The 12,856-nt window shown below is 49.3% G+C and overlaps 1 protein-coding gene across 1 annotated transcript; it reads left to right on the top strand.

Annotated features, from left to right (window-relative positions):
- Positions 1-36: 36 nt before the first annotated feature.
- MRPL27 (mitochondrial ribosomal protein L27) lies at positions 37-6,485 on the top strand. Its single transcript, XM_063112851.1, has 4 exons — positions 37-100; positions 3,654-3,785; positions 4,170-4,237; positions 6,029-6,485. The coding sequence occupies exons 1-4, from the start codon at positions 58-60 to the stop codon at positions 6,233-6,235; spliced, it is 450 nt and encodes a 149-aa protein (XP_062968921.1). The 5' UTR covers positions 37-57; the 3' UTR covers positions 6,236-6,485.
- The last annotated feature ends 6,371 nt before the right edge of the window (positions 6,486-12,856 follow it).

The following is a 12,856-nucleotide window of genomic DNA, read 5'->3' as shown; positions in this document are numbered from 1 at the left end:
GATCTCCCGGTAGCGGAAGCGGAAGGTTCCGAGACCGGAAGCGGGCGTGAGGCGAACATGGCGTTTGCAGTAGTGCTGGCCTTGAGGACGCGGGCAGTCGGTAACGGGACGCCGTAGCCTTTGTAGGGCGAGGGGTGGAGGCAGAGTGGAGAACAAGCAGGGAGGCCGGGAGGTGGAAACCGGCCCCCGAGGCGGACCCTGGTTGCGGGGGCAAGTGTGTGGGGCACGCTAAGTTTGAGGGGGGAGGGGGAAATGCTGCTGCTGGTCACGTGACATCCTGGGCGGAGCCGGGGTGGGGGGGCGGGTGTTTAAGTAGCACGCGTCCTTCCATTGCCTCAGGAGCACAGCAGGCTTCCTTGGGGGTTGGGGACGTGGGTACATCGCTTCCCCTTTTTGGATTTGTGTGGATCCCTTTCATCTGTGAAAAGGGTTAGTAACATTGGCACATTGGAGCTCAGAAAGTTAATCTACTCATTCAACAGATTGAGATCTTGCTTTGTGCCACACACTGTCACAGGTGTTCGGAATGTCAGCAGAAAACTTGAAGACGTGGTCTCTCACTCCTGGATGGTTCTTCCTAGTGGATAAGCTAATAAATAAACACACATAAGTAAAGTGGTTTTAAATTGTGCAAGTGCTGTGAAGAAATAAAAAATGAGTGTGTGTATGGATTGTATGGTCAGGGAAATCCTCTGAGGAGAAATGTCATGAGCCCACGGAGGTGGCAAGGAACCAAGGCCAACATGTTTGTGTCTTTCCACAATGTCAGACTTTTACTAATGCAAGGATCATTAATATCAGTCATGGGCTACTACGGAGTTCTTGTAGGGAGCAATTCTCTAGGTACTAACCAGTCACTCGATAGAACCACAAGCACATAGGCTCAAGCTATACACCACTGCATTCACTTATTATTCAAAATACCAATAACGATACAATTAAGTGAGGGTATATAGAGGGAGATAGAAATCAAGAGTCTGGGTTAACGAACTGGCTGATGTGCAGAGACCAGTCAGTGTTGGATGTCCAGTCTCGCCAGGAGGGTCAGCTTCTTGCAAGGAAGTCTCAGTTTGAGGGGCATTCTGGCAGTCTTCGGCAGCAGATGCCAATTTGAGAGGTCGGGAACAAGACTAACTCTCAGCCAGACGGTCCACATTCAATTGAGCAAGGCTTGAGGCTTTTTGTTTGTTTTGTTTGTTTATTTTGTTTTTATTTTATCAATGTACAGTGTAGTTGATTTTCCGTGTCCCTTTACCAATTCCTCCCTTCCCCCCTCCCCCTTCCCCTCCCACCCATCAACATCATAGCTGTTCACTTGTCCTAACAAGTTCAAGGAATTGTGATTGTTATGTCTTCTTCCCCGGCCCCCCCCCATTTGTTTGTGTATTTATTATTATTTATTTATTTATTTCTAGCTCCCACAAATGAGAACAGGCTTGGGGTTTTTTTGTTTTCGTTTTTGTTTTGACCGGTAAGGGGATGATAACCCTTGGCTTGGTGTCGTCTGCAACACACTCAGCCAGTGAGCGCACTGGCCATCCCTATATAGGATCCAAACCCACAGCCTCAGCGCTATCAGTGCCGCACTCTCCCAAGTGAGCCACGGGGCTGGCCCCAGGCTTGGGTTTTATACCCTTTTTACACCTCCTATCTGTACCACCTGTCTGGTTTATCATTGGCATGTGTCTATTGGCTGACATCTTACCAAGTTTATCAGTGCCATGTGTCTGGTTATCAGCTTGGTTCAAAACAAGTTGTTTATACTAGTTTCAGTTTCCTTAGCATGAATGACTCCATTTTGTTTTTTAGCTCAAGTGCTTCTATTTTGTATGCTCTATACAAGAAAATAATCTAAGTTAAGACCAAAGGATGACAGGAGTCCTATCCCTGTATGTAGTGAGGGACAGGAGAGTGACTTGATTCAATTTTACATGTTGAGAAGCAAACTGTTCTTATGTAAATTTTTTTTTTCTTTAAAGGTGACCGGTAAGGGGATCTTAACCCTTGACTTGGCGTTGTCAGCACCATGCTCACCCAGTGAGCTAACTGGCCATCCCTACATAGGATCCAAATCCGTGGCCTTGGTGTTATTAGCACCACACTCTCCCAAGTGAGCCACAGGCTGGCCTCATGTTCTTATGTAAATTTAAAGGGGGTAGGTAGGAATGGAAATGAAACCAGATGGGAAGCTGTAATGGTAGCCCTGACAAGAGATGATTTAGCCAAGATGTTAGTGGTGGCAGTGAACTTGGAGGGAAATTAATGGATTTGAGATCTGTTTTGGAGATAGAATCCACAGAGCTTGCTGGTGAACTGGGTATGTAAGGTGAGCAAAGAGAATTTGGAATGACTCTTTGGTTTCTGCTTGAGCAACTGGATAGATGGTAGAACCATTTTACTTCAAGGAGGAGGATGGGGAGTAGGGTGAAGGGCAAAGATTTGTGAATGAGATGATGTAGGCAAAGCAAAAGCCCCGTTCCTGAACTTAATGAGTGAGTGAATGAGTAAATGGATGAACAGATGTTTAAAGGTAGGTAGATCCTGGTGGTGGGCATTTAACATATTGTCTCTCTAAGTCCTTATCTCTGGTCCTTTGCCCCAGCAAAGTCTCTGTTCTCATGAAAGTGTCAGAAACTTAGGCTTTGGGAACTCTGAACTTATAGGCTCCAGAGATGCTCAAGGCTTCTCTAAAGACTCTGGTGTGGTCCTTAAACCATGCTGTGTCTGGAGACCTGAAAGCAAGGACTGCCAGCCCTAGGCTGTCATATATCAAGGGGCTTCCATCCTAGTTAGTATGAATTTTAGCTAACTTTCCTTTTTAAAATAAACACTGTCGTGGGAACTGGCTGATTAGCATAGTTGGTTAGAGCACAGTGTTGATAACACCAACGTCAAGGGTTTGGATCCTCATATAGACCAGCCTCCAAAAAAAAAAAAAAAAAAGTCATTGAGCACTTAGGGATGAGTATGGAGATATCAGATTAACAAGGGCATCGTGTCAGTCTTGGTTGAACCTCTTCCTTGATGTTCTGGGAAGAAAGCATCCAGCCTTCTGAGATGGCTAGGATCCTGTGGGAGCCACCCTAAGACCAGCTGCCCTTTTTATTTACAAGTATCCGGTGTGTGGTGGATGAGTGAACAGCTAAGAAAGTGGTGGGCAAGGCTGAAGCAGAACTTTCTCTGAGTGTTCTGTAGCTGGGCTCTCTGTCTGTGGCTTGGTCCTTCCATGGAGCGTGAGGGTGAGTGAGGCTCTGAAGCAGGCAGCTCATGGTGTGCTTTTGCTGGCTTCTTCTGTTTCTGTGGTGTGTTTCTCCTCAGCAGAATCCAGTGTGTCAGGACCCAGAGCACATGATGTTGATTTTTTTTCCCATTTATATTTCACTGCTCAACTCCCCTTCTGACCCTCCCCCGCACCCTCCATGCAGTGCTTACACACTGGACAATACAAAGAATGAATTGTCCCTTGGCATGGGAGACAACCAAGGACTTCCAGGTATTCCCTGAAAATCAACATGCCCAGGTGGCATTTCTGCTCCCCTCACACATCTTTCTTGTCTCCCCTGCTACCTCAGCTTAGCCAATGGGCCACTGAGGCAGAGAAAGAGAGTCTGATTGGGAGCCTCTCTGTCTGAACGTGTTTGTTTTCTCTGTAGTTACAGCCCTGCTGAGCCCCCCTCAGGGTACCGTTCTTGCCCTCAGATATGCATCCAAGAAGTCAGGTGGCAGCTCCAAAAACCTCGGTGGCAGGTCACCAGGCAAACACTATGGCATCAAGAAAATGGAAGGTGAGGACAGGCCTTGGCTTCCATTTCCCAGGTGCACCCTACCCTGCTGCCCCTGGTGTTCCTTAGGAGAGCTGGAAAACCATGCAAGTGTCTGGCCCTGCACTCTGCTTAGCTCACCATAACATTTGGCTCCAGATTAAAGGGGCAGATAAGACCCGAGGAGGGGTGTTTGTTCCTAAGGAGGAGTGGGGAGGTGTGAACCTGAGCCATGCAACTAGAGAAAAGAGGCTGCTGCATGGGGGACCAGGTTGGGAGTTGGTTTTGGCCAGGGGCAGGCTTAGAAGTTGGTGTGCAGCATTTGGGCTGTCATGTTTTCTTAGCCATTTGCTGTGTTGCCCCGATGACTGGGGCCAGAGTCAGCACACTTGTGGACTTCTCTTCTAGGTCACTATGTTCATGCTGGCAATATCCTTGGGACTCAGCGCCATTTCCGCTGGCACCCAGGTGCACATGTGAGTTGCTCTGTGTTCCCCCTTTTTTCTTTTTTAGGACTGCCTCTCTATGTCTCTAAGCACAGTAATTACAGTTGTGTTTATTGGGTGCTTACCAAGCATGGTGCTGATTCCTATGCCTACATTATCTCATTTCATCCTTACCACATCCCCGTGAGGTGGGTGTCATCTCCATTTTACAGGTGAAGTGCCAGAGACTCAAGAGAGTGGTGGGGCCCAAGGGACAGCTGGGATTTAAACCAGGTCTGCCTAACTCCCAGATTGCTGTTTGGCTGTGGTATAGCTTTAGCATGATATTCTTAGTTTTCCTTTCTAACTATCCGTTCTTGAAGGATGAGATACCTAGTGATTTTAGAAATTTTTTGACTCTTGGGAATCTAATTTCAGTTTATATATTTTTCATTCTTCCTAAGAATTCTTTCTTTGCATAAACTTATTATTAGATGGTTGAAAGACAGCTTGAATTTAATAAAATAGAATTCAGTGTGTGTGTGCTAGAAATTAGGTCCACACCAGGCAGGGATTTTTGTTTCAGCAAGTTGGGATTACTTTATGAGGTAGGACAGTTCTTTGTTAAGACAGAACTATACTATACTTTTCACATTATTTTAAATGTTAGTTTCCTTTGTAATCAATACCCCCCCATTTTTTGTAATTTTAGTAGACACAGAAATGCTGAAAATAACCTATATTTATTTCAAAGATGTTAATTTGTATATGAATTGATTATATATGTAGTAGTTTTATCTTTTAGAACTTAAGACATTGGTTGTGTGGCTGTGTTAACTCTTGGGACTTGCAAAAGTAACAACAATAGAAGGTAACATGTCAAGCTAGTCTATATTCTGAGCTCTTTATGATTGTTAACTCATTTAATCCTCAAGTTGACCCTATGAAGTACTTAATATTATCCCCGTTTTGCAGGTGAAAAAACTGAGACACAGTTAAGTAATTTGCCCAAGATCACACAGTAGTGAGTAGTAGTGGTGGGATTTGAACCAGGCATCCTTCCTCCAGAGCTCATTTTTTAATCAGAGACACATAGAATAGTGCTGGGCTGCCTGGGTAAAAATCACCACACATCCAATCTGAAGTTCTAAAAGAAATAAACTAACATATATACAGTTTAAAAACTGTATATATAACACACAGTTTATTTAACCTCTCTGCTTCATATTTCTCATCTGAAAAATGGGGTGGGAATTCATACCTATTTCACAAGGTGAGGATTAAATGAGTTAATGTATATGAAAGGGCTTGCATAGTAAGCACTATATAATAAGTATTAGCTGATGTCATTATTATTATTGTTTTATTAGCATATGCATTCATATAGCTTTGGTCTATACTTTCCATGGCGCCTAAACTCTATAGGTTACTATATAAATGAAAATGTGCATCACACTAGTATTTAATATGGTAACTCTGTTTTTTAAGTCTAAGTGAAGCAAGCTCCCAGGGGCAATGATTTGGGGTATCTTCCTGGGCCTGGTTTTGGGATCTGTCCACCTTCTGACCAGCTGCATAGACATGACTCCAGCTATCAGCTCTCTGGGACTGAGCAGTGACCAGAATTGGCTGTTGGAGTTTTCTTTTCCCTCCTCTGTTACAGAGTTAGTTAGGAAGCAGAAGGCAAGGAATGGCCAAGCAGTGGGAAAGGGAACCTGAGATGGAGCTCTCCGAACCCTCTCCTTCAGCCCTAGGGCCTGAATCCATGTGAGAAGTCTGTCCTGAAGCCATGGGACGGACTACCTGGCTTTCCATGCAGCTGACCAGGTCTATGTGTTGCAGGTGGGGCTGGGGAAGCGGAAGTGCCTGTACGCCCTGGAGGAGGGGACAGTCCACTACACTAAGGAGGTCTATGTGCCCAATCCCAAAGACCCGGAGGCTGTGGATCTGGTCACCAGGCTGCCCAGGGGTGCTGTGCTCTACAAGACTTTTGTCCACGTGGTTCCTGCCAAGCCTGTGGGCACCTTTAAACTGGTAGCTATGCTTTGAAGTCCTGCCTGAGGCACCTTTAAACTGGTAGCTATGCTTTGAAGTCCTGCCTGAGGCCATTGGACAGAGACTGGAGCCCAGGTGACAGGAGTGGGTGATAGCAGAAGTCAAGGGTTGGAGTGATGACAAGGCCTCCCAAGGAAGAGGTCTGCTTGATGGTGACTCTGCAGGAGATTCTGTGAAGTGACTGCTGGGAAACCCTTAGGGATACCTGACCTGGGACCAAAAATAAAGTTTGCTGGAATCATGAGTCTCTGCTGTTTGGGAACAAACCTGGATGGAGCTGTCTCCTGATTTGTTGGCCCTTACTCATGTTCTCTAGTGCACACCAAAGGTGAACATCAAAGCAGGAAAGAGGCCTACCAGAGTGAGGAAATGAGAAGAGGGGACTTTGTTTCGAGGGGATTGCTTTGGCACCATCCCCCAGAGGGAAGGGAAGAGGAGAGCTTGTACCTGAGGGTGTGACTGCTGTTTCCTCTCTTGGATCCCATAAAAGTCTAGGGGCTGGGTCCTGGGAAGAGGGGTGGGGGAGCCAGTAGGTGAAGAACATGGTCATGCTCCTCTCCTGGAGCCATGTGCTAAGACAGCTGGGGCTGCAGCCCGACAGGTGGCCACACAGACCCCTCTCTGCCTCCACCGGTCCAGGGCCGAGAGGAAGCTTGTGGGATGGCAGGAGATCCTCCTGAGAGGGTTGGTCAGGCCTGTCGGCCCTGGAATACCTAGATCCTTCCAATGGCTAGACAGAGCAGGTGACAAATGGCTTCTTCCCGCCTACCCAAAGAGCTAGACACACCAAGCCCACTTTCTTTCCTGGTTCTTGATTTATCTCAAACCATAAACAGGAGCAAATAACCTGGCTTCAGGAACACTCAGGGCCTAGGGTGGGCTGGGGGCAGGCCTTCATTGTCATCCCAGACAAGACCTTCAGAGGCTTGCCTTTGAGAGGGGAGGCCAGGAAGGGCATCTCAGGTGAGGACGATGGTCGTTCCTGGCTGTTGGAGGTAGGTGGTGTTGGCTACAGCCCCAGAGAGGGGCTTGTAGAGTTCGGTGGCTTCCTTCTAAGGATTTTTCTCTGCCCTGAAGGCAGGGGCTCCAGGGATTAAGGGCAGAGAAACCTCCCAATTCTAGAGTTCTGCCTTGAACCTGTCACTTTGTTCTCTCAGGGCATGACCCTAGATGCCCCACCTTCTGCAGATCCTTGGCAAAGGTGGCCTGGAGTTTGTGGGGATTCACTTTGGCATCCCTCTGTGTGGGGCCTCATGTACCAAGACTCAGCCGGGCTATTTCTTAGGCAGGGAGGTTGGTGGGGGCTATTGCCACATGGCTCAACACTGTCCCTTCTAGTCCCCTGGAGAAATGGGAGGGGCAGGACAGGTGGGTGCTCCCTCCTACACAGTGGTATTTTCCTGAGCAGGGTACATGGCTGCTCCCTGGGATGGGTGAGCAGAGCCTTGGTTGGGTAGTGGTGCAGGCAGTGACCATAGGGCCTCCTCATAGTGTGGTGGCCGCTGGAGGGACGGGAGAACAAAGGCATTAGCCATTCCCTTGCCCTCCCCATGTACACACATGCCCTTTCTTTGGACTGCTGCTTTCTGTTTTTCCTCTCCCCCAGTGACTGTTCTTGGAAACAAGTTGAACCCTAGAGCCATTTCGTCTGTGGAAATCCCTCTTCAGGAACCCGTCCTGAGTGCAGAGTAGACCTCCTTGGGCTGGAGTCTGCTGTCCTCTCTACACAAAGTGGTGAAGTGGGGCCTCCAGCCAAATCCTGGGGTTCTCCACTAGTGGCCCTTTCCTTGGCCTGACTCAAAGGGCTGTAATTGGGCATTGTGTGTGAAAAAGTAAAAATACGTAAAAAGCTCAGTTCTCCAGGGCATCCAAGGCTGGGAGGGCTGAAGAGTCACCTCTCTGAAGGCCCAGAGCCCGAAGCGCTGTGCAATCAGCTGATGAATCTGCTGCTGCCGATCCTTCTTTCAAAAACTCATAGCTGGGCAAGTGAGCTGGCTGCCACAGGGGCAGCTGGTGGCTCCTGGGCAGCTCCACACAGAATACCTCACTTGCCTGGGGATTGTCCTGTGACTAGGAAAAGCCAAAGGAGCCAGGGAGGCATGCACCAGCATTATTCAGCTTCTGTCTGCGTCCTGTTCCCCAGAGTGAGCCTACGATCGGAGGGTACCACACTCTTCCCCTCCATGAAGCCTCTCTAGGCTTCATCCCATCCTTCCCCTCCCCTGTGTTCTTTTTAGTCCCCCTAACGACATAGGCCTCTTGTTTGCCTTCAGGACCCCAGCACACACCTATCCCCCACTCCCAGTTGGCAGCCCCAAGGATCCTCCCTTACCTGCATCCCCTGGGACTCTTGGCTTCTTTCCACTGGATGGACCTCAGCAGGGTGTCCCATGGTGCTGAAGTAGGGAGGGGAGCAATCCTCGGGATCATGAAGGATGACTCAAGCTGAAGCTCAGCGTCATGTGCAAGAGAGCAGAGCCCAGATCCTTTCTTGTCCCCCAGGTCCCTTTCCCCATCCCTGTTGTAGTCCTCTCCACCAAGTCCAAGGTACAAAGCTCAGACTCTCAGCATTTCTGAAAGGCATTTGGGGGTAAAAAGATTCCATTCCTTTCTGGCCACTAGCTCATTCTCTCATGATCTGGCAGCCAGGTCTGATGAGGCGGAGTCAGAGAAAACCTCCTGTCCCACCCCTCCTTCCTCAGTCTAGTGCCCACAGATGGGGGGTCAGAGGCTGGGGGCTGCAGCTCAGAAGATTTATTTTGCTTTCTGTATAGGATGCCATATGGTTTCCTGTCCCTGGGGAGAGGACTGACAGTGCTGTATTACCACTTACCCCTCCACAGAGGAAAAGGCTCTGGGCTTTCCCCTGGGAGCTGAAGAGCTGGGGAAAGACACATTGTCTCCAATGAGCAGCTCCCTGCACAGAATCTTGTTTAACAATGGTCAGGGAGGGTCCTGGCCAGGATGTTATTAACCCTTTCCACACTGCTGCCCTGACCTTGAGGGAACCCAGGCTGGAGGATGCAGACTTCATCAGAGAAGAGATTTCCAAAGGCTCTTTCCATACTGAATAGATGCTCCTCCTTGGCCAGAGTTGCAGGGGCCTTTTTGTCAGGATCGGGGTGAGGATGGGAGGCATGAAAGCAAGGGGTTGGTGGATAGGGGTGCTTACGTATTGGCTGGGACTCCAAAAGAAATGGCAGGAGCAGAGGACCTGGCAGCACCGGGGGTCATGCTGGTGCACCAGCAGCAGCAGCAGCAGCAGGATGGCCATGATGAACACCAGGGATGAAACTACCCTCCCCCCAGAGGCACATATATGGGTCAGCCTGGACTGGTGTGCACGGCCCATCTCCTCCCCAGAGTGGAATTCCTCTGCAGAGGTTGGCATGGGAATGACCTAGCTGGATCTAGGATCAGCTTGACATGCAGGGCAAAACTGAAGTGTAGGCTGCTCCCTTTCTGCTACTGCATCAGCTTCCCGAGGCAGAGATTTGTCGGGGAGAGCAGAGCAGCTTTATCCCATCCCTTCCTTCAGCCCAGGAAAGGAGTGATGTGTGTGTAAGGGAGACTTACAGACCGACTAATTTAGGGAGAGGAAGGAGCAGATACCCTTAAAAGCAGTGAATCTGAGGAGGCAGGAGAGGACCCAAGAGCCCTTGTTCCAGCCCTTCTCTTATCAAAGACTGCAGCATCTAGAACTTGACACCAACAGGGAAGGGACCTCAGGGATCATAGACCAACCATATACAGCATTCTTCCTGAGTGGCATGGGGAAGGATGTTGCTGCAGGGGACCCTCCAGATGAAGAGGCTGGGCTCCTGGCCTATGGTGAGGGGCCAAGGGTGCCTCTGCTCCAACCCTGGGACTTGGAATGGCAGTAGGTACTCACCAGTGGCCACAACTATGGCTAGGAGGCTGTTGTCCATGGTGATCTCCGCACACAGAGAAGCAGTGGCGGGGGTGCCAAGGCACCAGCCTTAAGGGTGGCCAGCAGGGCCACAGGGCCACAAGGCTAGCTCTCCCCCAGGTGCTACACCCCAGCCCAGGAACCCAGGCCCAGAGGAACAACTTCATTCAGAGCTGGGGGCAGCTCTCCAGGTTCTCAGCCTCTGCTGCCCCTGCTTGTCCTGGACAATACCATGCCATGACCTAGTGTCCTGTAGATGGCACTCCCCTCTGCATGCCTGGCCGCCAAGAAGGTCTTTCTACAACCTTCAGAGGGAGGGATTTGTGGGAATAGTCTTAGCTTCTGAAACTGACAGCCATCCAGGACAGCTCCAACTCACTCAGATCTCTGTAGTTATAAGTCCCAGATCCAGCCCTGCCTGACTCTGCCTACTTCCACTTCCCATTGGCTCAGGTAACTGGGCTCTGGGTGCCAATTGGCTGTCCTTTGGTTTTGGCTTCCACTTCTAATGGAACTGTGGTGTCCATGGTTGCCCTGGAAACCAGGCACGCGGGCCACAAAACACAAAAGCCTCTGCCCAGGCTCTCCTCCTTTCTCTAAAGCAATTATAGTGCAGCACCGGGGGCCCAGCCTGCTTGAGTCTACTCCCCGCCCCCTCTCCACATCCCACCTGGCCAGAATCCTGATCTTGACCTCAGGGTCCCAGCCAGGGGAGGATTTCAAGGAAGTCTCAAAAAATTCAAGCCTCCAGGCTGAACTAACTCTACAGAAAGATCGTGGTGGGGAACTCTGTCTGCCAGGGATTCAGGCAGAAAAGCTCTTCACACACTTGCCTCAGAGACCTGCACAGGGGAGAGGACAGGAGAGGAGGGCCTCCAACTGCAAGTCTGCCCTCTGAACCTGTCAGGAGGAGTTCTGGAGCCTGGTCCTGGGTCTTGCAGTACTTCTAACTCACTGGGGCCAAGATAAGCCCGCCAGAGCAGCGAAAGAGGAGCAAGACTTCCCTTGTTCTCAGAATCACCGGGGGAGCTTTAAAATGCACCATTGCTGGGTTGCCACCTAAGACCAATTAAATCAGACTCTTTAGTCAGGATCATGACCTACTGGGCTAAGAATGCAAACTCAGCTTGTGTCACTGGAGTTGATAAATAGAAAAAGAAAAATAAAGACAGCAAACTCAATGTTTACAACAGGTGACAGTAGTGTGTAACTAGGATCTGGTGTAACAGGATGGAGAATGGCAGGGGATGAAACAGACAGTGCGTGTCCTACCTAAGTTATAGAAATAATACTTTGAAAACGGTTGTGGTAGCCTAACGTAGCATGTCCACAGCCTGGGTAAAACCTGCAGGCTGGTTTGCAAGCTCTTGACCAGCAGAGTCTATGGTTTTGTTTTTGGTAGCTGGCTGGTAAGGGGATCTGAACCCTTGACCTTGGTATTATCAGCAACACTCTCTAGCCAAGTTACCTAACCAGCCAGCCCATGCAGCAGAGTCTAAATGTTATGATGTCTACTATCTGTGCCTAATATGCACAGTTGTTCGTTTTTCTAATTATTGACCTAAAAGTTGGTGTTGGGAAACAAAACATGCAACCTTTTAGAAAACCAGAGTACAGCTTCAGATACTAAGATAGGAGCCAGAAAAATGATCATTTTAGCCTCTGAACCCAAACACCATTTCCTTTGAGTTTTTGCTGTTAGCCCCTTCCATGATACCTGTCCAGCCAGGCCCTCATGAGAGCCGAATGGAGAACTGAGAGTGACTCTGCAGGCCTCCTGCCTCTCCCTGAAAGTGCTGCCACCGTCTAAGACTAGCTATGACTTTGGGCTTGTCATTTCACAGCTCTAAGTCTCAGTTTCCTAATCTGCTAAATGAAGATAAAAGTGCCTGCCTCCAAGGGTTGTGAGGGCTAAGTGAGATACTGCATGCCAAGTCAGCACAAGTGGCTAAACAAAAACCCAGTGCTGTTACTGGTAGGAGCGCCCTCGCCTGGCAAGTAGGAGAACTTGACATGCGGCCTCCCGGGCAGGAATTGAGCCTTTTGTCCCCCAAGCTGGTTGCTCCAACAGGTGTGGCTGGCTGACAGGGTGGTTTTAGAGGTCTAGCTCCCACATTGTGTGTTGTGAAGGGCTGATATTGAGCCCTTGCTAATGATGGGAAGAGAGTCGGAGGGGGCTTGAGAAAGGGAGGGAGGATGGACAAACTTTTCAACGAACTTCCCAGGTCCTAGGGCCATGGTTGGGATTGCCTCTGTTCTGGAGGGTGCCCCATAGGGCAAGGGTGGGCAGGAAGCAAGAACAATCAGGGCTTCTAGGATGGGGCCAGGTGACACTAAAGACAGAGAAGCAGCATTTGCCATGATCTGGCCTGGTGGTGGGGTGGGAATGCTGAGTCAGGGCTCTCAATGAGTCCTGCTGGCCTGCTGGGTGACAATGAGGAAGTCCTCAAGCCTCTCTGGGCCTGTTTACCCCTCAGAAAAAGAGGGGGCTGCATTAAATGGGTTGTGTCCCTTCTTGCTCTTGGATGGATTCTAAACTGTTCCCACTCTGGGGGAATGAAACCTTTACCATTTTGAGGCTACCAAAGTATCAGTTAATACTTCTAGGAGAAGAAGGCCCACTGAACAGTGATAGCTCCCCAGAACCCAGGAGGAAAAACACACAGGCTAAGCTTAGAGAGATAGAGATATATTTCTTCTGTTGC

Source organism: Cynocephalus volans, chromosome 10 (genome assembly GCF_027409185.1).
Source record: "Cynocephalus volans isolate mCynVol1 chromosome 10, mCynVol1.pri, whole genome shotgun sequence".
NCBI classification, from domain to species: Eukaryota; Metazoa; Chordata; class Mammalia; order Dermoptera; family Cynocephalidae; genus Cynocephalus; species Cynocephalus volans.
Note: the sequence above shows the minus strand (reverse complement) of the source record. Positions and strands in the feature narration are given on the sequence as shown.

Coding starts and splice junctions, on each gene's coding strand:
- MRPL27 (XM_063112851.1), top strand. CDS start 58: ATGGCGTTTGCAGTAGTGCTGGCCTTGAGGACGCGGGCAGTCG. Junction 101..3,653: donor CTTGAGGACGCGGGCAGTCG/GTAACGGGACGC, acceptor TTTTCTCTGTAG/TTACAGCCCTGCTGAGCCCC. Junction 4,238..6,028: donor GCTGGCACCCAGGTGCACAT/GTGAGTTGCTCT, acceptor TATGTGTTGCAG/GTGGGGCTGGGGAAGCGGAA.